At 37.8% G+C, this 23,791-nt stretch overlaps 1 protein-coding gene across 2 annotated transcripts in view; it reads left to right on the top strand.

Moving 5' to 3' along the window:
• Positions 1–23,791, top strand: part of P4HA1 (prolyl 4-hydroxylase subunit alpha 1) — a 67,163-nt gene that overhangs the window by 22,253 nt on the left and 21,119 nt on the right. Inside the window, exons 6-9 of one of the 2 annotated variants that reach the window (XM_055092983.2) lie at positions 1,354–1,550; positions 5,516–5,692; positions 8,670–8,740; positions 21,959–22,062. In XM_055092983.2, the coding sequence (XP_054948958.1) occupies positions 1,354–1,550; positions 5,516–5,692; positions 8,670–8,740; positions 21,959–22,062 (549 nt within the window). Of the gene's footprint in view, positions 1–1,353; positions 1,551–5,515; positions 5,693–7,575; positions 7,647–8,669; positions 8,741–21,958; positions 22,063–23,791 lie in introns of both variants that reach the window. The other variant, XM_055092984.2, reaches the window with a different exon arrangement.

Raw genomic sequence — 23,791 nt, 5'->3', positions numbered from 1 at the left:
GTAATAATAAATCAAGATATTGGTTCAAGTAATCTTTTTTCCTTTCAGTATTTTCCAGTGGTATTTCCTCTTGACTTAAAATATACTTTGTACTCATTATAGAAAATTTATTAAAACAGAGAAAGATACAGAAGAGTCATCTATAAGCCAGTCACTCAAAGACACCTACACATTTGTTTCCTTTTAGTGTATACGCCTCTTCCCTGCACACACTTTTCCTTTGCTTTTACAAAATTAGGTTAATATTGGATATCGTAACATTTATTGTGAGCAGTTTCTGAAGGACAAGAAGTATTTTACAATCTAAGCCTAGGTATCCTAAACACTTAGTTACTGTCACAAGTGAAGTCTCTATATATTCTTCTGCCTTTTTATTTTTATGTGTGTGTGGTTCTTTAGTTTTTTTTTTTCCCCTCTCAGATGGGTAGCGTAGTCATCTTTTCTTCTACTAAAAGGTAGTTCAAAATTATGACTAGCAATTCTGAGGCAGTTAGTGGATTCTAGCTTATTCGAAAATTATATCTTTAGTTTCCCTTTTCCTTCTTACTTAGAAATTTGGGACTGAACTTCACTCAGCCCTTAGAAGTAGGCTACATTTATAATGTATCTGTGGTAAAGGTTGCTTTTGAATTGCTTATCCCCTGTCTTCCTCATGTGATTGTTTTTCTGTCTTGGAAAAATCTTTTTCATTTCTTAAAATAAGTAGGATGAGTAAGATTTTAAACTTCATTTGACATCAAATTGAACTTAGTTCCTTTAGCTGATTAGCAAATTCTCAAAGTAAAAGCACCAGTTGCCACCTTTAAATAAATAGCTGTTTCTGTCTCCAGAACTGTCTTTTTTGAGACAGAGTTTCACTCCTTTTGCCCAGGCTGGAGTGCAATGGCATGATCTCGGCTCACTGCAACCCCCGCCTCCCGGGTTCAAGTGATTCTCCTGCCTCAGCCTCCTGAGTAGCTGGGATTGCAAGCACCCACCACCATGCCCAGCTAATTTTGTATTTTTAGTAGAGACGAGGTTTCACTGTGTTGGTCAGGCTGGTCTCGAACTCCTGACCTCAGGTGATCCACCCACCTCAGTCTCCCAAAATGCTGGGATTACAGGTGTGAGCCACCAGGCCTGGCCCAGAACTGTTTTTATATAGGTGACTATATGTCCTGATTTACTTGGGGGCAGTAGTAACTTATACCTATTATTTTGGTATAATAATTTTTATTAGTGCCTCCTTTCACTCACAAAAGCAACCTGGTTTGGAAGATAAATTATAATGTCTCCTATTTTTATATTACTGTATTCTGATGCTTGAACAAGCATGAACTTACCCACGGACATGCTTTGTTTCTCTTCTAATAGATCCTGAACATCAGAGAGCTAATGGTAACTTAAAATATTTTGAGTATATAATGGCTAAAGAAAAAGATGTCAATAAGTCTGCTTCAGATGACCAATCTGATCAGAAAACTACACCAAAGAAAAAAGGGGTTGCTGTGGATTACCTGCCAGAGAGACAGAAGTACGAAATGCTGTGCCGTGGGGAGGGTATCAAAATGGTAAAGTGGAAAAGCCAATTGTGTGTATGTGAATGTGTGTGTGTATGTGTTTGTACACAGTTCTGGAGAGAATCAGTTATTTTATATTTAAGCCTATGTGATAAAAATCAGAATGACTGCATAAAATATTACAGTATGTCAGCTTAGGCAACATAGACCCCATTACAAAAAAATTTAAAAATTAGCTGGGCATGCTGGTGTACACTTGTAGTCTTAGCTACTCAGGAGTCTGAGGTGGGAGGATCACTTGAATCCAGGAGTTCAGGGGTACAGTGAGTTATAATTACACCACTGCACTCCAGCCTGGGCTACAGAATAAGACCCTGTCTCTAAAAAACTTTTTTTTTTTTTTTTTTTTTTGAGATGGAGTCTCACCCTGCCACCCAGGCTAGAGTGCAGTGGCATGATCTCGGCTCACTGCAAATTCCGCCTCTTGGGTTCAAGCGATTCACCTGCCTCAGCCTCCTGAGTAGCTGGGATTACAGGTGCCCGCCACCATACCCGGCTAATTTTTGTATTTTTAGTAGAGATGGGGTTTCACCATGTTGGCCAGGCTGGTCTCAAACTCCTGACCTTGTGATCCACCTGCCTTGGTCTCCCAAAGTGGTGGGATTACAGGCGTGAGCCGCTGTGCCCGGCCTAAAAAACTTAAAAAAAAAAATTACAGTATACCATTCTCTCTCTGTGGGTGCCACATTTAATATGTTCCAATTATTAGTAAAATAGCTTTAAAATAAAGCTTGTGAATCATATACTATTACATATGTTTGGGGCAATATTACCTTTTTCATTTGATCCTTCCAGGGTGAAGGATCAAATAAGTTTAAAGGAAGTGATAGTTTTTTTTTATATTTAATGCAAGAGATTTCAGCAGTATTTTTTTTTTTTTTTTTTTTTTTTTTTTTTGGAGACAGAAACCCACCCTATCACCCAGGCTGGAATGCGGTAGCGCAGTCTCGGCTCACTGCAACCTCCGCCTCCTGGGTTCAAGCAATTCTCGTGCTTCAGCCTCCCAAGTAGCTGGGACTACAGGCATTCGCCACCATGCCTGGCTAACTTTTTTGTATTTTAGTAAAGACGGGGTTTCGTTATGTTGGCCAGGCTGGTCTCAAACTCCTGACCTCAGGTGATCCTCCCGCCTCGGCCTCCTAAAGTGCTGGGATTACAGGCGTGAGCCACCACACTCATCTGTTCAGCAGCCTTAATTAGAGATAATAACACTACTCTGTGCATCTTATGAGATACAACAGATTCATCTATACAATAATCCCTTGTAGTTTTGCTCCTAGTTAATCTTCACAAGATTGCTTAGTGAAATGCTTTAGTCTGTTTAATACTGAAAATGCAGAAAGTTTTCAACAGATTTTGTCTTTAATATTTCTTTAAAATATATCTATAAATATTACTTTGTTTATTGTATATGTATTTATAACTCAGAATTCCAGTTCTATAGATGTTAATAGATATTAGGCCAAAAGCAAAAAGAACAAAGTCTGGGGAACATTTGTTAAACAAAGTTGAACATAGGTTTTTGTTTAGGCTCAAAACTTCTCAGAACCTTTTTATGATAATGTGCATTGTGATATGGTATACATTCTTTCTCAATATTAATTGATTATGGAATCTTTTGAAAAGGAATTTCATGTGGTATTAGTTTTCAGTTGAACACAGGCTCGCATAGAAGGAGTTAGTGAATTTTTGGAGTAAGTACTTTTAAGTGTAAACATTTGAAAAGTGTGTAACATTTTCTTTACTACTGGTAAACTCAAGCTGGGCTTTGCATTTCGATATTGATGACTGTTGACAGCTTAACCACTAACAGCAAAGTATACAATACGTATGGTGACACTTTCGATAGATAGGTTCATGGAGTCCTAGGAGGACATGCTTGAGCTAATGAGTAAATACAAAGATGGTGACACTGTTAGACTCATTATTTTCTTCTTTTTTTTTTTTTTCTGAGACGGAGTCTCGCTCTGTTGCTCAGGCTAGAGTGCAGTGGCGCCATCTCGGCTCCTGGGTTCACGCCATTCTCCTGCCTCAGCCTCCTGAGTAGCTGGGACTATGGGCACCTGCCACCACGCCCATCTAATTTTTTGTATTTTTAGTAGAGATGGGGTTTCACCTTGTTAGCCAGGATGGTCTTGATCTCCTGACCTCGTGATCCGCCTCCCTCGGCCTCCCAAAGTGCTGGGATTACAGGCGTGAGCCACTGCACCTGTTCCCTCATTAAACATTTTCTTTTCTGTTTCATTACTAAATATTTTAGTATGTATCTTTTAAAGATACAAATTCAAAATAACTACAATACCATTATCACCTAAAAATTCACAAGTTTTGTAATATCAAATATCTAGTGTTCAAATTTCTGCAGTAAGCAGAAATTTTTATTGCTCTTAATAACTCTTAAGGAACAAAATAAAACTGTAGATATAAAACAAGAGTCTGCTAATTTCCCGGTTTGTTAATGTAACACATACTCAACTTTGCCTAAGATCAAAAGAACATTCTTGCCAGGCACGATGGCTCATGCCTGTAATCTCAGCACTTTGGGAGGCCAAGGTGGGTGGATCACCTGAGGTCAGGAGTTCAAGACCAGCCTGGCCAACATGGTGAAACCCCATCTCTACTAAAAATACAAAAAGTTAGCCAAGCATGGTGGCAGGGGCCTGTAATCTCAGCTACTTGGGAGGCTGAGGCAGGAGAATTGCTTGAACCCAGGAGGCAGAGGCTGCAGTGAGCCGAGATCAAGGCATTGCAGTGCAGCCTGGGTAACAGAGCAAGACTTTGTCTAAACAAAAACAAAAACAAAAAATTCTTTTTCTCAGAATAGCTACATTCATCTCATCATTATATAAAAGACTTATAAAAATTAAAGCCTTGGATTTGACTCTAGGTAAAGTGCATGGAGAATAAACATGAATCATTATTTGTTTTAGTATACTATTAGTATAATAGTTGAAACAGACTACTCATATTCCTGCTTATGTGACATACTTGTTTTTGTTTTGTTTTGTTTTTTTGAGACAGCTTCTTGCTCTGTCACCCAGGCTGGAGTGTAGTGGCATGATCATGGCTCACTGCAACCTCTACCTCCTGGGCTTAAGCAATCCTCCCATTTCAGCCCCTCAAGTGTGTGGGACTACAGGCAAGTGCCCTCATGTCCGGCTAATTTTTTAAATTTTTTGTAGAGACGAGATTTCGCTGTGTGACCTAGGCTGGTCTTGGTCTCCTTGGGCTCAAGTGATCCTCCTGCCTCAGCATCCCAAAGTGCTGGGGTTATAGGCATGAGCCACCATGCCAGGCCTGACATACTTGTTTAATTAAGAGAAGTAGGCAACAAAATAACTTATTAATATAATACATAGATGATTGAAGGGAATTTGTTTTGTTGACTGCTCTATTTTTATACTGCCTAATAAAAGCATCTGGGATCTTTGTTTAATAACTTATTTTTTCTTTTTCAGAGCTATCCATTTTTTATTTTGCCCTTAAAAAATTCCTTTTTTTTTTTTTGCCACAAGCATTTAACTGTGAGGTATTTAGGAAAACCTAGTTTTTTTTTTCTTCTGGAAACTTTTTGTCTCTGGGTACTTTCCAGTTACTTTGTGCCATTTAGAGCAATGCCGGGCATTCATTTAATATTTTCATAAACATGGCTTTTTTTTTCATATTTAAACAGTTGAACTTTATTTTGATGAGTGAAGGGTTAAAAGAGATAGACTACCTTTTTCCTTATTTAAGACCTCGCCTCTCTCACCCAGAAAATAATCATTAATACTGTATTTAAAATTCTGAACATCCTGTTTGAGGCAAAATATTTGCAGAGTACTGCTTCTTTTGTATGTTTTTCCAGAGATACTCTGTATATGCAAGCATGATTATTGTCTCTTATCTGCATAGGAATAGATATTAAAAGTATTATTACTGTAATATATTCATCATATTCTTAACTTTATGTTTAGACCCCTCGGAGACAGAAAAAACTCTTTTGCCGCTACCATGATGGAAACCGTAATCCTAAATTTATTCTGGCTCCAGCTAAACAGGAGGATGAATGGGACAAGCCTCGTATTATTCGCTTCCATGATATTATTTCTGATGCAGAAATTGAAATCGTCAAAGACCTAGCAAAACCAAGGGTAAATAATGTTTTCTTTCTTTCTCCTCAATTTACTGTACCTTTGTATCAGTTTTTCTTTGTAAAAAAATAGGATAATTGATATACGAATAATGCCACAGACTTTTTAAAGATATTTTGCCTCAGCATAATGGAGTTACTAATGATGCTGTGTTTATGCCAGTTTTTCCATTTGTTATCAACACGAGTAATGTACCCTTCAACTGGGTTTTAAGCACTGAATTATGAAAATTATTGTGAGATTTTTATTCACCATTAACAAATTTGTGTTTCACTGTCTTCCTGATAAACTTTTCTCTGTATTTTGGAGTCTTTTAATCTCAGAGGCTACTCAAAGCCCAGCTTTTTCACTTCTGTATTTTTACTGAAAGAATACCGTGGAAGTATTTTTATTCCCTTTTAGGCACATTGTTACTATTATAAAAAGATATAATTGGGCACAAGTATTATGTTAATTTGAAATGGTGATAGTTTTCTGACTTTAACCCACAGAATTTCTCTTAAAAAGAAAAAGAATCTAACGTAAACCCAATCTATAAGCTTAGTGTTGAGCATAAAAACTCTTTAGTGAGAATGTGGAAAAGACTACCCTTTATGCTCTTGCCTTTTCCCCCATCAGCTTGTTCTTAAAACATATTTGGTCTTCTTGATAGTAAAATACAAGCTGCCATCACTTTCATAAAGAGATTGTTGAATAAATTCTAGGTATGCTTTGCTGTCTTACACAGGAGTTGGCAGATTTTTTCCATAAAGGTCAATATTAGATATTTTTTAGGCTTTGGAGGCCATATGATCTCTGTCATGACTATTTAGTTCTGCCATTATAGTGCAAAAGCAGCCAAAGAAAATATGTAAATGAAAGAGTGTGGCTATATTACAGTAAAATTTTATTTCCAGTGACAGGTGGTAGCAGGCTGAATTTGGTCTGTGGCCATAGTTTGTTGACCCTTATTATATCAAAGGTTTGAATTATCTGGATATCTATACTACAAAATGAAGTTAGAATTTCTTTTAGAGTTTTTCTGCTTCTCCAAATTGGTGGTTTTTTTTTTTTTTTTTTTTGGCCAAAGATTACATTATAAATGCAAAAGACTGGTCTAACATTAATATATATTATTGGTGCCATCCAAGGTAATTAATTCATTTCAACTTGGAGATCAAGTTATATTCTGGAGATTCCTCAATTTGGATTGTTTTTGATCAATAAATTTAATGGCAATAAAATTTCATGCTCTCACAACCTCAGAATCATCGTTCCATTAAAAAAAATTGAAATTATTATCTAGGCGGTCACCTCTTTCTTGCTGTTTTTAACATTTATGAGCTCTTTTCCTCTGCCTTTGTTCTCAGTCCAAGATTATTTCACTGTATATGTTAATGAGTGGCTATCTTGAAGGGACAAAAGATTGACCTTAAAATGAATTTTAAACATTAACCTGTGCAAACAGTTCCATCACTAAAAAAAATTAAAGTCAAAGGTTTTGGAATGGATCATTAATTGCAAATAGGCATTCTTCTTTTTTTCTCCTTCTCTCCCCACCCCCAGATGGCTATTCTTTTAACTGTAAATTAGACTTCAAATTCTAGATATGTCTCTTTTTCTTACTGTCATGTCCTTTCACCATTGAAAGAAATTTAATTTCCAGTCTCTTTTGTTTGTATGTCCTCCATCTATGCAAAACAAAAAATTGAAGGAAAAAAAAACCCCCAAAAACCTAAAAAACTAACTGGCTTTCAAGGCTCAGCACAAGGTGACTGGAAGTGTATGGAGTTATTTTCTCTTTTTAGCCTCCTTTGTAAAAACCCTGGAATTCTGACTGGTTGGGTAAATGTGATTCAGTTTTTTGTTTTGTAATGCAACTATTTTGATGGTTGGCTTCACAGCTGAGGCGAGCCACCATTTCAAACCCAATAACAGGAGACTTGGAGACGGTACATTACAGAATTAGCAAAAGGTAAGAGATGTGTATGCTGCATATTTTGCCCTCTAATGAGTGTTTTATACATCTTACAGGAATTATTCATTTAAGGAAAGTGGGTCATTTTCAGTCACCAGCTCAAGTCACCACCCTGTATATAAACAGGATAACGCATGGATAAACTGCTTTGTGTTTCACAGGTCTTTCTCCTTCACTAGAAGTTCTGTTTTTAATCTTTAATTGGTATGTTATTTTTAGGGAATTAATATGCTTTTTATCTTTCTTCAGATCAGGTGTCAAATATCCAGGAAGTGGCCTGATACTTGTTTTCTTTTTCCCTTTTGTTGCCAAAGGGGGAAATAAAGCAGCAGCCTCCTGAATCTGGGAGTAGTAGTCTTCACCTATGCAGTTTTCTCATATTCATAAATGCTGCGGTGATTCATGTCCTCCTTCATGGTGATTATGTTGGCATTTGTTCATACATCTTGTAAAATACCATTGTCATTATGTAGTAATCTGTATTCCTCCTGTTTGAGTTTTTTATTTAAAAAAATTCGCTGACTCAAAAGTTGGCAGTAGGAAGAACAGAGTTACGCTTCTGAGCTCTGTCTTCCAAAAATTAGTTGTAAACTTAGTTGCCTTTTACTTTGCCAGAGAGATTTAAAAACAGTTTTATCTCAGTGAGAGGTTTGAAAAATGAATTTAAGGAGTCTACTATTTTTTTTCAAAATATTTAAATAACTTCTAGATCTGAGAAAGTTTCTGTGAAACCCAGTGCTATAAATCATTTACATACAGCTTCAAATGATTTTTTGTTTAAAAAAAGTGAAAGGACAATAAATCTACAACAAAAATCTGTCTACTCATTTTCTCTTGATTTGGAAGTGGCTGTTCTTACTGCCACTTTTCTAAATGTTTTTGTGGATTCGAGACGATTACCCACCATCCAGACCAATCTGAACCCTTCCAATCACCTGTGGCTTGGCAAAACAAAACAAACAAAAAGCCCAAAATTGCCTGCTACTGGAGTAAGTCCTTGTCCTTTCTCTTTTTTTGTAGCTGAGCCGAGCTACAGTACATGACCCTGAGACTGGAAAATTGACCACAGCACAGTACAGAGTATCTAAGAGGTAAGGGAGTAATGGAGAGAACTTTAGTCATATTTGGACCATTTCTTTCTTGGGAATCTAATTTTCTGAAAACTCATGATATGGTTTCTAAGACCTAGGTGGTTAGGCATAGATGTTTGATAATATCTGTGCTGGAGTTTTCATGACGGACTAATAAACATGGTTATGGGGCAGTTAATAGGGGTTTTCCAAAGTAACATTAACTTACATAATGTCTGTTGAGGCTCCCCAAACTTTGATAAGTGAAATGTGTTCTCATATTGAACTAAGAGAAGTTCCCAAATTCCCTTCATTAAACAAGGCCTCTTTTGGACTCTGCAGTAAAGCAGGGGTTTAAAAATCTCAGGGTCACCTAGTAGCTGCAGGTATTGTGTAAGTAAGTGCCTTTATAACAAAGCCTTTGCAAGTTCCTTGCTTTTAACAGTGTTTAAAGATAATCTTATTAGGTTATTAGTTGATTGATCACTAAAATGTTTTTTAAAAAGAGCTCACTGTGTAACTTAGAGCTCACAGAATTGGGTGACAGTATTACAATAGAACTCCTTTTCCATCTACTTGTGAAGGTTTCTCGGCTCTCATGAAAATAGAAATATCTTCGTGCTGAATTTTTATTCTAACAAGTAGAATATTTATCCACAGACACAATAACTAATGAAATATAACAAACATAAGCCCCATCCATCTCATTAGGAACATCTTAATACATTTTCACTTGTTTATACTTGATAATGATTGTTTAGTCATGTTATTTAGATTAACAAATGTGAATAATAATTATAGTAACAATCCAGAAGATACTATCTTTAACACAGCCTTTTTATAGGTCTTTAATACAGGCTTTTTGTTTTAGGAAATTCATATTTTTGTTAATTGTATAAATATTTTTAATATAGATAAGTATAATGTGATAAATAAAAGATTTTCAGGCATAAAAATGTGTCACTGTAGGACAAGGTTTCTTAACCTTATCAGTAGCACTATTGACATTTTGAGTCAGATAATTCTTGTTGTTGGGGGCTATCTTCAGCTTTGTAAGATGTTTAATAGCATCTGTGGTTCACTGGATGCCAGTAGCACCCTTCCTTAAGTTGTGACAATCAAAAATGTCTCCAGACATTGTCAAATGTCCCCTGATACGTAAAATCCCCACCACTACCTCTAGTGACTCCACCCCTGTTGAGAATTAACTGTTCTAGGATAAGAATGGAATGAAACTATAACATCAGGAAAAAAAAAAGATGTAAAATGTCCAAGTATTAAAAAATATTTTGTTCACATATTTTAAGTGGATGATGGTGGATATCAAATCATTATGGTATTTAGATTCCAGTGGATACATTTAAAGTAATCATTTTTTAGAAATTACCAACGTTTTCAATATGACAATTCAATCATTCGAAACTAAATTATGAAAAAATTTAGTTGTCAACTAAAAAAATTATGCAAAGGCAAACATAGATTTTAACAGGCATTTTAGGAGGTGCTCAGAGAAATTTTGAAGATTACTGCTGTCTTCAAAAAGACAAAAAGATTAGGCTGGACCGAATGCATTGATTCAGCATTTCCTTTTTCTTTTTTGGGCAGGACCATATGCCTTTTATATATTAACCTTAAACGTTACTATACACGTCTTGGTTTCTTGTCTCTGCTGTATAACACCACCTGCCCTTTTGCCCCAGTAAGAGAGAAAAATTTTTTTTCTTGCCTATCACTAGCTTCATAGCTGAGACCCCTATACCAAAAGACAGATTAACAAGAGAAAAGCATACAAATTTATTTAATACAAAATTTACTTGACAAGAAGCCTTTAGAAATGAAGACCGCAGCCTGAGCAACATGGTAAAACCCCATCTCTACAAAAAATACAAAAAAAATTAGCCAGGTGTGGTGGCATGTACCTGTAGACCCAGTTACTTGGGAGGCTGAGGTGGGAGGATCACCTGAGCCTGAGGAGGTTGAGGCTACAGAGAGCCACAGTGAGCCATGAGCATGCCACTGCACTCCAGCCAGGGTGACAGAGTAAGATCCTGTCTCAAAAAAAAAAGAGAAAAGAAATAGAAAAAAATGAGAACCCAAAGAAACAGGGAAACCTGTGTATTTTTATGCTAGGTTTGATGAGTGGATGGTCATACAGAAGTATGATGAACAAAGGGGATATGATCTAATGGTAATAAACTGGGGGAAACTTAGCAAAGCCTGTTTGTTCACATACCTCTTGGTATCTCTGTGTCTCAGGATAAGGATGTTCCTTTCTTCCAGGTAGAGAGAGGATACTTCTGGATTGAAAGTCTTATACTACTTTAGAGGAAGGTCAGAGAATTCTTTTTTTTTTTTTTTTTTTTTTTTTTTTTGGGATGGAGTCTTGCTGTCGCCCCCAGGCTGGAGTGCAGTGGCGCAATCTTGGCTCACTGCAAGCTCCGCCTCCTGGGTTCATGCCATTCTTCTGCCTCAGCCTCCTGAGTACCTGGGACTACAGGCGCCTGCTGCTGCCCGGCTAATTTTTTGTATTTTTAGTAGAGATGGGTTTCACCGTGTTAGCCAGGATGGTCTCGATCTCCTGACCTCGTGACCCGCCTGCCTCGGCCTCCCAAAGTGCTGGGATTACAAGCATGAGCCCGTGCCCGGCCTAGAGAATTCTTTTATAGTCTGCTTAAGGGGAAAAGAGTGGGAGAAGGTCAGAGAGACCTGCTTCTGCTCAAATGCTACAGTGCCATATTTTGGGGTTGAGTGTCCTGAACCCCATTACAAGACATGAAGAAAATTTAAATTTGCCGTAATATGATTTTCATTTTAATCACAGGAGCAATTATCCTTAAGGAACACTAATAGATAGTAAGGATTTGCAGAAACTAATTTGCATAGACATGTTTTGAGATATGATTTACAGTGCTTCTGAACATTGCAATTAACCCGATTTTTACATTAAGCTAATTTTCCATTCTATTACAGAACCTAATTCATATCTACAAAAAACCCCTTCTTTAAAAAAAATAAAAATTAAACTGTTAACAGATTTTATCAGATTATTGCATGGTTTTACACATTTTTTGTCCTAAAGTTTGTAAATAGCTAAATCCTCTAGATTTGCATGCTTCTAGGAAGCATATAAAACAAAATTACAGCCAGGAGTGGTGGCTCACGCCTGTAGTCCCAGCACTTTGGGAGGCCAAGGTGGGTGGATCACAAGGTCAGGAGATCAAGACCATCCTCGCAAACATGGTAAAACCCCATCTCTACTAAAAATACAAAAATTAGCTGGGTGTGGTGGCGCGCCTGTAATCCCAGCTACTCGGGAGGCTGAGGCAGGAGAATGGCTTGAACCCGGGAGGTAGAGATTGCAGTGAGCCGAGATCATGCCACTGCACTCCAGCCTGGCGACAGAGAGAGATCCATCTCAAAAAAAAAAAAAAAAAAAAAAAATTCATGAATTCAGTGTTTTGGAAGACTGTTTTTTGGAAATTTTCTATGTATGCAATGGCCCTTTTGAAGAAATATCCAGCCCACAGTCAATGGACTGTTGCCAATAAATCAAAATAAATCACTGTAGGAAAGTGATCTATACACTTAAAAAAAAAAACTAAATATTGCTAAACATTTCAAACCTATTTTTTAAATATTCTAACTTTGTAGCTCTTAAGCAGTTTTATTGGATTTTTGAGAAAGGTACAACCATACTTACATATTATAAATGATAGCAGAAGGTATTTAGCTACTAGCATTAGAAGGCCGGGCATGGTGGCTCATGCCTGTAATATCAGCACTTTGGGAGGCTGAGGTGAGAGGATGGTTTGAGCCCAGGAGCTTGAGACCAGCCTGGATAGTATAGCTAGACCTTGTCTCTATTTACAAAAAATTAAGAAAAAAATTAGCTGAGAGTGATGGTGCACGTCTGTAGTCCCAGCTACCCAGGAGGCTTAGGTGGGTAGATCACTTGAGCCTGGGAAGCAGAGATTGCAGTGAGCTGAGATTGCACCACTGCACTCCAGGCTGGGTGACAGAGCAAAAACTCTGTCTCAAAAAAAAAAAAAAAAAAAAGGGCATCTCAGTTGCCAAATGGAAGAAAATTTGTGTTCTGATGTCAGTTAATTTAATCCCTTGTAGCCTGGGAACATCTGTATTTTGAATGATTTAGAAAGGAATTTCAAATATCTGTATTTAGAGAACTGTCTAAGCGATGACATCACTTTCAGTGGAAGTAATAATTTGTTCCAGCATTTCAGCAAATAGAATTTTTTTGGCAAAATATTTTTGGAACTCCTTTACTATTTAAAAAACATAAAACAGGCTGGGCACAGTGGCTCACGCCTGTAATCCTAGCACTGTGGGAGGCCCAGGTGGGCAGATCCCGAGGTCAGGAGATCGAGACCGTTCTGGCTAACACAGTGAAACCCCATCTCTACTAAAAATACAAAAAAATTAGCCGCGCATGGTGGCGGGTGCCTGTGGTCCCAACTACTGGGGAGGCTGAGGCAGGAGAACGGCAGGAACCCAGGAGGCGGAGCTTGCAGTGAGCTGAAATTGCGCCACTGCACTCCAGCCTGGGCAACAGAGCGAGACTCAAAAAACAAACAAACCCATAAAACAAACAAACCCATAAAACAAAAAAGGCTTTTTTTTTTAAGAGGCAGGGTCTTGCTCTGTCATCTAGGCCTAAGTCCAGTGGCATGATCATAGCTCACTGCTCCTTCCAACTCCTGGGCAGAAGTGATCTTCCTACCTCAGTCTCCCGAGTAGCTGGGAATACAGGTGCTCACCACCATGCTTGGATAATTTTTAATTTTTTATTTTGTAGAGACAGGGTTTCACTATATTGCCTAGGCTGGTCTCAAACTCCCGGGCTCAAGTGATCCTCCCAGAGTATTGGTATTACAGGCGCGAGCCATTGTATCCAGCCAAAAAAGGCTTTACTTATGTTACTGACCATCTGTTAACTTTTGGCAAGTCATCTCTGTCTTTTCCACTATTAAAAAGCAAATAAAAACCCTAAGAATTTACTACAGCTTGTAAATGAAAAAGCTAATAATTTTGGGTAGATCAGAGAAATGGAATTTGAAGTTTTTGAAATGTAAACATTCAGTTTTGTGCTCTGAAAAGATAGTTAAGTGAACTCATAAAGTCTAGTTAAAGTAATATAAATAATGACCTATGCAAATAAACAATAATCTGTTTAGAGTGGTAGAAAAGCTTTTTTGATTCTGGTGGGAAAGTGATTTTCATTTTTTTACTCTGAAGTGATGATTTCCTACAATACGGTATTTATGATATCATGAATGTAACATGATATATATGTATATGTGTGTATTTATTTTATTTTACTTTATTTTCTTTCGGAGACAGGGTCTCACTCTGTCACCCAGGCTGGAGTGCAGTGGCACAGTCATGGCTCACTACAGCCTCCACCTCCCAGGCTCAAGCAATCCTCCCACCTCAGCCTCCTGAGTAACTGGGGCTACGGGTGCACACCACCATGCCCAGCTAAGTTTTGTATTTTTGTAGAGATGCGGTTTTGCTTTGTTGCCCAGGCTGGTCTTGAACTCCTGGGCTCAAGTGATCATCTCACCTTGGCCTCCCAAAGTGCTGGGATTACAGGCATGAGCCACCATGTCTGGCCTTAAATATATCATAAATATGTTATTTAGGCTTAAGATTTTGTTTACCCTTGTTACTAAGGAGCAAATTAGTATTAAAGTATAATTATATAAACAAATACAAAAAGTTTTGAGTGGTTCAGCTTTTTAATTTTTTTTTAATGGCATAACTTTTAACAACACTGCTCTGTAATGGGTTGAACTGTGGTACTCAGACTGAGATAACTGAAACGAGTGGATGTATAGTGTTATTGCATAATTATCCCACTATGAAGCAAAGGGACTGGATAAATTCCCAGTCTAGATTATTAGCCTTTGTTAACCATCAAGCACCTAGAGAAGAATTATTGGAAATTTTGTCCTCTGTAACTGGCACTTTGGGGTGTGACTTATCTTTTGCCTTTGTAAAAAAAAAAATATATATATATATATATATATATAGTGGTTTTCGATTAGCTAATCATAGAATATTCTTATGTGTGTGTCGGGTTAGAAGAAGGTAGTGATCATGTTCAAATTACATTACTGACATTTTTCTTTGGAGCTTTCCTTACTCACATATTAGAAGTGTAGTTTTGCAGTGTGAGAATGTTGCTCCCTTACTCTGCGCATTCTAGTGGTATTTTACAAAATCATGAAGTTTTTTTGTTTTTTTTTTTTTTTTTTTTTTTTTAACAGCGGAAACTCAGTAGAAAGGAAAAAAGCATAGAAATGTTACTCTAATTGAATGCACAGCTTTGGCTTCAGGTCCTGTCATTAAGGCCAAAAGGAAGATACTTTGGGCTATTTAATTTTTAATGGAAAAAAAAGGACACATATAAAGTTATCTGAAGAAATAGTTCTTTTTTCTCCTGGCACTAAATTGTGTTTTATGGGGAGAAACACTGTATAATTAGTTGACATTTTCAATTACAGTTATACAAAAGATAAATGATCTTCAAATGATTTTTCCTATTAAATGCTATAACATTAAAAAAAAAATCCCAACTCAGTTAAAGCACTGGGTACTAGAAAGCAAAACCTCTGGATTTCTTATGATTTAATCTAACACAGGAATAAGACTTCCAGGTCCTAGAAGAATGGACAGTTAACATACATTACAGTATAATGGTCTCCACTGAATTTTAGTAATGTTACAATGTAAATTCAGAGCTGAGTTTTTAGATAACCTATTATGTCTATAATAATGTCACTGAAGACAGATTAGCAGTAATTGTTAAGGATGGGATCCAGATGAGTAACTTGAAGATAGTTCTTAAACTAAGGAAAGTCTTAATGTATTTTGGGCCAGGTGTGATGGCTCACACCTGTAATTCCAGCACTTTGGGAGGTCAAGGCAGGTAGATTGCTTGAGCTCAGGAGTTTGAGACCAGCCTGGGCAACATGGTGAAACCTCATCTCTACAAAAAAATACAAAAATTAGCCAGGCGTGGTGGTGCATGCTTGTAGTTCCAGTTACTTCAGAGGCTGAGGTGGGAGGATTGCTTGAGCCCGGGAGGTAGAAGTTGCAGTGAGTCGAGATAGCGTCATTGCACTGTAGCCTGGGTGACAGAACCAGACTCCATCTCAAAAAAAAAAGGGAGTGTTACTATATTTTGGAGGGGATTTTACATGAAAGTCAAATTAAATGAAATAACTTCCCATGCATCAGTAGAATTCATTTTCCTCTGTAGTGACTACAACAGAACTACAATTAAGATGACAGGTTGACAGTTATTTTTTTTTTTAACCTACAATCAACATTGGTTTTAACTGCTAAGCCTCAAACCCTTCATCAAGATTTTTTTTTTTTTTTTTTTTTTTTTGAGACGGAGTTTTGCTCTTGTTGCCCAGACTCGAGTGCAATGGCGTGATCTCGGCTCACTGCAACCTCTGCCTCCTGGTTCAAGAGATTCTTCTGCCTCAGCCTCCCAAGTAGCTGAAGTTACAGGTGTGCACCTTCACACCTGGCTAATTTTGTATTTTTAGTGGAGGCGGGGTTTCACCACGTTGGTCAGGCTGGTCTCGAACTCCTGACCTCAAGAGATCCACCCGCCTCAGCCTCCCAAAGTGCTGGGATTACAGGCGTGAGCCACTGCGCCTGGCCGAGATATGTTATGATATAACAAGAAATGCAAATAAAAATTTAAAAAATTTAAACCATTAAAATATTTTTGCCTTGCTAAGATTGACAAAGAATAAAAGGATTGAAACTGGCAAGGGTTTTATGAAATGGGTAGGTGTAAATCATTGCAACTGTTTTGGAGGGAAATTTGACATTTATCAAAATGTAAAAGTCATTTAGCAATTCCACATCTAGGAATTTATCGTACAGAGATACTCCCACAAGTGTGCAAAGATATAGCATTTTGTTACAATATTGTTTATAATAGAGAAAAATTAGAAATAACCTATTATTTAACCAGTACTTAATTGGTAGACTTTCATGGCCATTCCTGGAATTAAAAGTTTGTGGTGGTGTTCTGTTGTTTTTTTAAGAGATGAGGTCTCATTCTGTTGCCAAGGCTGGAGTGTAGTGGTGTGGGCATAGCAACCTCGAACTCCTGGGCTCAAGCAATCCTCCTACCTCAGCCTCTAAGTAGCTGAAACTATAAACATGTGCCACCACACCTTGCTCATTAATTTATTTTAATTTTTTTGTAAAGACGGGGTCTTGCTATGTTTCCCAGACTGGTCTTGAACTCCTATCCCCAAACGATCCTCCCACCTTGGCTTCCCAAAGTGCTGGGAGGTTATTAGATTTTTTTTTTTTTCTAAAAGCAGTAGTTTAAAAGGCAGTGAGGGATGGGAATATAAAGTGGTGTCACTGCTGTGGAATATAGTCTGCCAGCTCCTCAAAAAGTTTAGGGTTACCATGTGATCTAGCAATTCTACTTCTAGGTACATACCCAAAATAATTTAAAGCAAGGAGTCACATACTTGCACACCAATGTTCATAACAGCATTTATTCACTATAGCCCAAGGTTAGAAGCAACCCAAATGTCCATCAACAAATGAATGGATAAACATGTGGTATATATAGATAATGGAATATTATTCAGCCTTAAAAAAGGAAATGAATTTCTGATACCCTGCTTATAACATGGATGAACCTTGAAAACATTATTTTGGCTGGGTGTGGTGGCTCACACCTGTAATCTCAGCACTTTGGGAGGCTGAGGCAGGCAGATTGCCTGAGTCCAGGAGTTTGACACCAGCCTGGTCACCATGATGAAACCCCGTCTCTACTAAAAATACAAAAAACTATGGTGGTGCATGCCTGTAGTCCCAGCTACTTGGGAGGCTGAGGTGGAAGAGTCACCTGAGCCCAGAAGGTTGAGGCTGCAGTGAGCCAAGATTGCATCACTGCACTCCAGCCTGGGCAACTGGAGTTGAGACCCTGTCTCCAAAAAAAAAAAAAAACCACACACACATGTTAAGTGAAATAAGCTAGAATTGACAAATATTATATGATTCTTCTTACAGGAGATACCTAGAATAGGCAAATCCATACAGACAGAACGTAGAATAGAGGATTACCAGGGGTTGTGAGGAGGGAGAGATGGGAGTTGTTGTTCAGTGGGTACAGTTTTCTGTTTGGTTTTGATGAAAAAGTTCTGGAAATGGATAGTGCTGATGGTTGTAAGGTATTGTAAATGTACTTAACACCAGTGAATTGTACACTTAAAATAATTAAAATGGTAAAATTGCTGTTATATATATTTTACCATAATTTAAAAAATAGTCTAAATGGCTAATTTTATGTTACATGTATTTTACCACAAATTTTTATTTTTTTAGAGATAGGTTCTCATTCTGGGGCCCAGGCTGGAGTGCAGTGGTGTGATTGTAGCTCCCTGCATCCTTGAACTCCTGGGCTTAAGTAATCCTTCCGCTTCAGCCTTATGAGTAGCTAGGACTACACAGGCACACGCTACCATGCCTGGCTAATTTTTAAACTTTTTTTGTGGAGACAGGGTCTTGCTAGGTTGCCGAGACTGGTCTTGAACTCAAGTGATTTTCCTGCCTTGGCTTCCCAAAGTGCTGGGATTACAGATTTGAGACACTGTGCCCATCCTGTTTAACTTTCCTGATGTTATTCTTTGAAGCATAGAAGGTTTTTATTTGGATAATGTCCCATTTATTTATTCCTTTTGTTGCCTGTACTTTTGATGTCATAGCTAAACCATTGCTTCGTCCAACGTCACAAAGATTTGCTCCTGTGTTTTCTTCCCACAGTTTTTATAATTTTAGCTTTTACATTTAGGTCTTTGATCCATCTTGAGAAATTCTTTTTAATGTGAAGCAGAGGTCCAGCTTCTTTCTTTGCATGTAGATAACCAGTGTCCCATGACCATTTGTGGAATGTAACAAGCATTTCTTGCTTTTGCAGTTTTAAAGGAGTAAAGTGAAAGACTGGAGTGGTAATTTGCTAGAATGGCTAAAGTGAAGGTATTTTTCTTGGTAGCAGGAGACTTCAATAAGCAAGCATTGACAAGGAGGAGATTAAAGATAAAAGGGAGGCAGTAACTGCTGGAGTAAGGCATCTAGAGTTAGAAAGCATAGAATCAAAAGCATAGATAGAAAGTCTGCCTCTATAAGGCTGAAGGACGATGATTCTACCAAAGTACAAGAGGAAAAGATAAGACTAGATATTTAAAAGTTGTTGGTAGCAGGGAGGGAAGTTGAAGATATCAGAAGACACGTTCTCTGTGGGTGATAGGTTCCAGGATGGAATAGGAACAGTTTGTTCATGAGGCATTTAGTTCGAAGCTTTATTAGAATGCTTTCCAATTTAGCATTGCAATTACCTGTAAAAATCAAGTCAGTAGTTGGTTGGTTGCTTATAAAGTTCAGACATCCATCAAATTGTGCTAGGCAGGAAAGACAGGTACATTGACATATACCAGATTAGTTCTACCAGGAACTTGGGCAGAATTAGAAGAAAAAAATTCTTAATATACTTAATCAGCTATATTCTTTACAACAATAACACTTTGATTCTTCCCATTTTTGCTACACTGAGGAATTCTGTAATACTCAGCCAGTCCCAAAAAATTTGCAAGATATCACCAAGCAAATAATTTTAGTAATATAGGATAAATCTTAGATTCATCTAAGAATCCACCCTGTTTGTCATGTTAGTTTCATGTTGGTAATGATTAGTAAAAACTTCTTTCTTCTCCATGTCTTTCTCTTGTTAAAGAAAAACCCACACACTCTCTCTTGCTCTCTCTCTTACGCTTGCTCGCTTCCTTTGTCTGTCTGTGGAAGCTTTGGCTTCGTCTGGCAGCGGGAGAGGTAAAGGAAAGCTCCTCTAAAGAAGTGGTAACTAAGGTGATATCCAGAGTCTTAATTTTGCAAAGTGAAAAAGAATATTCTGGGCAGAGAGAAGAGCATACGCACTAGCCTTAGGGCTAGAGGAAATACGTTCTTGAGGAAATGTTGCTGCTGTCCTGAGAGGGAGGCAGAATATAGTGTTGGAGGCTGTAAATTAGGAGACCAAGAAAAAGCAGCCTGAGATACTAGAGGAATTCCTGGAGAATGAGTGTTTGAGAGAGTTTCCAAAAGGATGAGTATTGTCACAAATGTTACCAAAGGAACAAATACAATGAGAATTGAAAAATGTCATTAGATTTAGAAGCACAATAGGGCTGTGGGTAAGATTAGCAAGAGCAATTTTGAGGGAGTGATATAAGTGACTAAAGCTAGATTACAGTGGGTTCAGAAATTAGGAATCTGACAAAGTTAGCTTGAAGAGGGAAAAGAAAGATTGGTAACTGGAGGGATATACAGATTTGGGGAAATAATTTTTAATTGTAAAGGCGTTTATTTGCTCTATGAAGTAGGAGATACATTATCTACTGAGTGAAGGGAGAGGCTGAAGTGAGTTAGGGTACAGAGTGGAAGAGGAAGTAAAAGTGAAGAGCCCATTTGAAGTTGGTATTCATGAATTTTTAGTGGAACATATCTGCCCTATTTCATGACTTCTCCAGTAGGGTTTGGTGACAGAGATATACGCTTGGATAAAAGAGATTCATCCAGGATTGTTTTTGCCAGACAGTTGAGTTTAGGCATTTAGAAAGAATGTTAAAATGATGAACTATGGAATCAAAGCTCAGTGAGAGGAGAAGTGAAGAAAGCGAAGGACTGATTGACTGCTTAAAAGCATATGTGAAAAAGGGATATAGCTGAATTTGGGAGTACCATTTAAAATTGAGATATAGTTCCCGTATCATAAAATTCACGCTTTTAAAGTATGCATTTCAGTGGTTTTTAGCCTTGTGCAACTATAACCAATGTCTAGTTCCAGAACATTTTTGTCACTCAAAAAAAATCCTGTACCCATTAGGAGTCATTTCCCATTCCCCCCAGCCCCATCCCCATCCCCTGGCAACCACTAATCTATTTTCTATTATCTATTGATTTGTCTATTCTGTATATTTCATAGAAGTGGCATTATATAACATGTGGCCTTTGTATCTGGCTTCTTTGACTTAATATGATGTTCCATCCATGTTGTAGCATGTATGTAGAGACAGGGTCTCACTCTGTCACCCAGGTTAGAGTGCAGTGGTGTGATCATAATTCACTGCAGCCTCAAACTCCCATGCTCAAGCAGCTCTCTTGCTTCAGCTGCCAGAGTAGCTGGAATTACAGGTGCATGCCACCATGCCCAGCTAATTTTTTAAATGTTTTGTAGAGTTGGGGTCTCACTGTGTTGCCCAGGCTGGTCTCAAACTCCTGGCCTCAAGTGACCTTTCCACCTCAGCCTCCCAAAGTGCTGGGATTACAGGCATGAGCCACTGTGCCTGGCCAGTACTTTATTCCTTTTTGTGACACAATAATATTCCAGTTTATAGACCTATCACGTTTTATGTATCCATTGATAAATTGATGGATATTTGGGTAGTTTCTACTTTTTGGCTATTATATGTAATGATGCCATAAAAAATTCTGTACAAGTTATTGTATGGACATAAGATTTAATTTCTCTTGGATATATACCTAGAAGTAAATTGCTGGGTCATTTGATAACTGTGTTTTAGCATTTTGAGCAACTACCAAACTGTTTTCCAAAGTGGCTGCCCCTTTTACATTCCCATTAGCAATGTATGAGGGCTCCAGTTTCTTCACATCCTTACCAACACCTGTTATTGTCCATCCTTCAGTAGGTGTGTTTGGGTAACTTTTCAAAACTTAAGCAGTAAGCAGAATTTTTTTCTTATAAAATATTAGCATTATGTAGCTCAGACTAAAGACCCCATGACTTCCACCATAGTCAGTTCCCATACCTTACCTGGAAAGAACGTTGTTTTGTTTGGTATGGTTTTTTAAAGAATTTTTTGAAGTTCTCAATGTAGGTGGCTTTCAATATAGCCTCCTTACATTAATCCAACTGTTTTCATAGAAGCATTATAATAAATTTGATTAGTTTTTTCCTTCCGAACCTCTAACAGTAGAATGTGACATTTAAAAAAAATTACAATATCCATTAATAAAGATGATACTAAGCAAGAAAATGAACTAAATGCCTTCAGTAAAGGTTTATTGTCCTATATATTAAATATTATGGCTTTAAAAATAACAGCTATTAGTCTCCATGTAATGAAACATTATCAATAAAACTAATATTCCTCTTATTCTTAGTGCCTGGCTCTCTGGCTATGAAAATCCTGTGGTGTCTCGAATTAATATGAGAATACAAGATCTAACAGGACTAGATGTTTCCACAGCAGAGGAATTACAGGTAGGTAATCACATTATCCTTAAGTCATTTTTACACTTCAGGAGATGCTTCAGAGGAGATTTCCTGACACTGAACAGGCAGTCCTCAATTTGCATGATAGTTTGGGACCTTAAAAAGTGACCCTGTAAGCTGCAACCATGCAAAGTGATTTTAATAATGGGAAAAATTGTGATTGTTCTGTGACTTTTAAATTTCTTGTCAAAACATGAAAACTCTTATCTAGGGAAATGAAAAATATATATCACTAATACTTACTAAGTACACTGTAATTTTTTTTTTTCTATCCCCCAGGCCTCACTTTGCCTGTCAAGTGGCCAGGGTGGGTTTTAAAAAATAGTGTTTTTTTTTCCTTTTTATTTATTTATTTTTAAGCAAATAGTTTTCCTTTATTTGTAATAGTGAAACATAGGACTTTTTTCATCACTTCTCTTTTTCTGTTACTTTTATGTCTATAAATCATTTGTTATCAAAAGTAGCTGTCCCAAAATAATTCTTCTTCACTCCGTCATAATCACAACTTGACTCAAAATATCTGTAGTAAACAGGTATATATAGGAATGTTAGTTATAGGGAATAAACATAAAATCCATGTATAATAATCTCACTTGGTTTCAATAGTAAAAAAAAAAAAATAAGCATAGGCCTATAAACCAGAGAAAAGAAACAGCTTAGTCTTCCCCTTTGTCAGCGTTATTTACTATTCCTTAGTCTTTTCCTGTAGAAAAATACTTTTTAAAATATTTGAGTTCCCTTTTCTGTATTAGATTTTTTTTTTTGAAGTTATCAAAATGTGCACTAAAAAAACCAATGCCTTTATTTTAGCCTTTCTGGTTGCAAGTTTTTTTTTTTTTTTGAGATGGAGTCTGGCTCTGTGGCCCAAGCTGGAGTGCAGTGACATGATCTCGACTCACTACAACCCCTGTCTCCTGGTTCAAGCAATTCTCCTGCCTCAGCCTCCCAAGTAGCTGGGATTATAGGCATGCGCCACCACACTGAGCTAATTTTGTATTTTTAGTAGAGATGGGGTTTCACCATGTTGGCCAGGCTGCTCTTGAACTCCTGACCTCAAGTGATCCACCTGCCTTGGCCTCCCAAAGTGCTGGGATTACACAGGCGTGAGGCACTGTGCCTGGCCTGGTTGCAAAATTCTAAGACAGATGCAGTCAATATGCAGCTCATAAATTCATTAGAAAGGTGATACTTTTGCTTCTTTTCAACCTTTGTTTTTCTTTTTGAGACAGTCTCACTGGAGTGCAGTGGTGCAATCTTGGATCAGTGCGACCTCTGCTTCCTGGGCTCAAGTGATTCTCCTGCCTCAGCCCCCCAGGTAGCTGGGACCACAGGCACATGCCGCCACGCCTAGCTAATTTTTGTATTTTTAGTAGAGATGGGGTTTCACCATGTTGGCCAGGCTGGTCTTGAACTCCTGGCCTCAAGTGATCTGCCTGCCTTGGCCTCCCGAAGTGTTGGGATTACAGGCATGAGCCACTGTGCCTGGCCTCTTTTCAACTTTAAATAATAAACTGTTGTCCGGGTCTGGTGGCTCATGCCTGTAATCCCAGCATTTTGGGAGGCCGAGCCAGGTGGATCACCTGAAGTCAGGAGTTCGAGACCAGCCTGACCAACATGGAGAAACCCCGTCTCTACTAAAAAATACAAAAAAATTAGCTGGGCGTGGTGGCACATGACTGTAATTCCAGCTACTCAGCAGGCTGAGGTAGGAGAATTGCTTG

Source organism: Pan paniscus, chromosome 8 (assembly GCF_029289425.2).
Source record: "Pan paniscus chromosome 8, NHGRI_mPanPan1-v2.0_pri, whole genome shotgun sequence".
Taxonomy (NCBI): Eukaryota; Metazoa; Chordata; class Mammalia; order Primates; family Hominidae; genus Pan; species Pan paniscus.
Note: the sequence above shows the minus strand (reverse complement) of the source record. Positions and strands in the feature narration are given on the sequence as shown.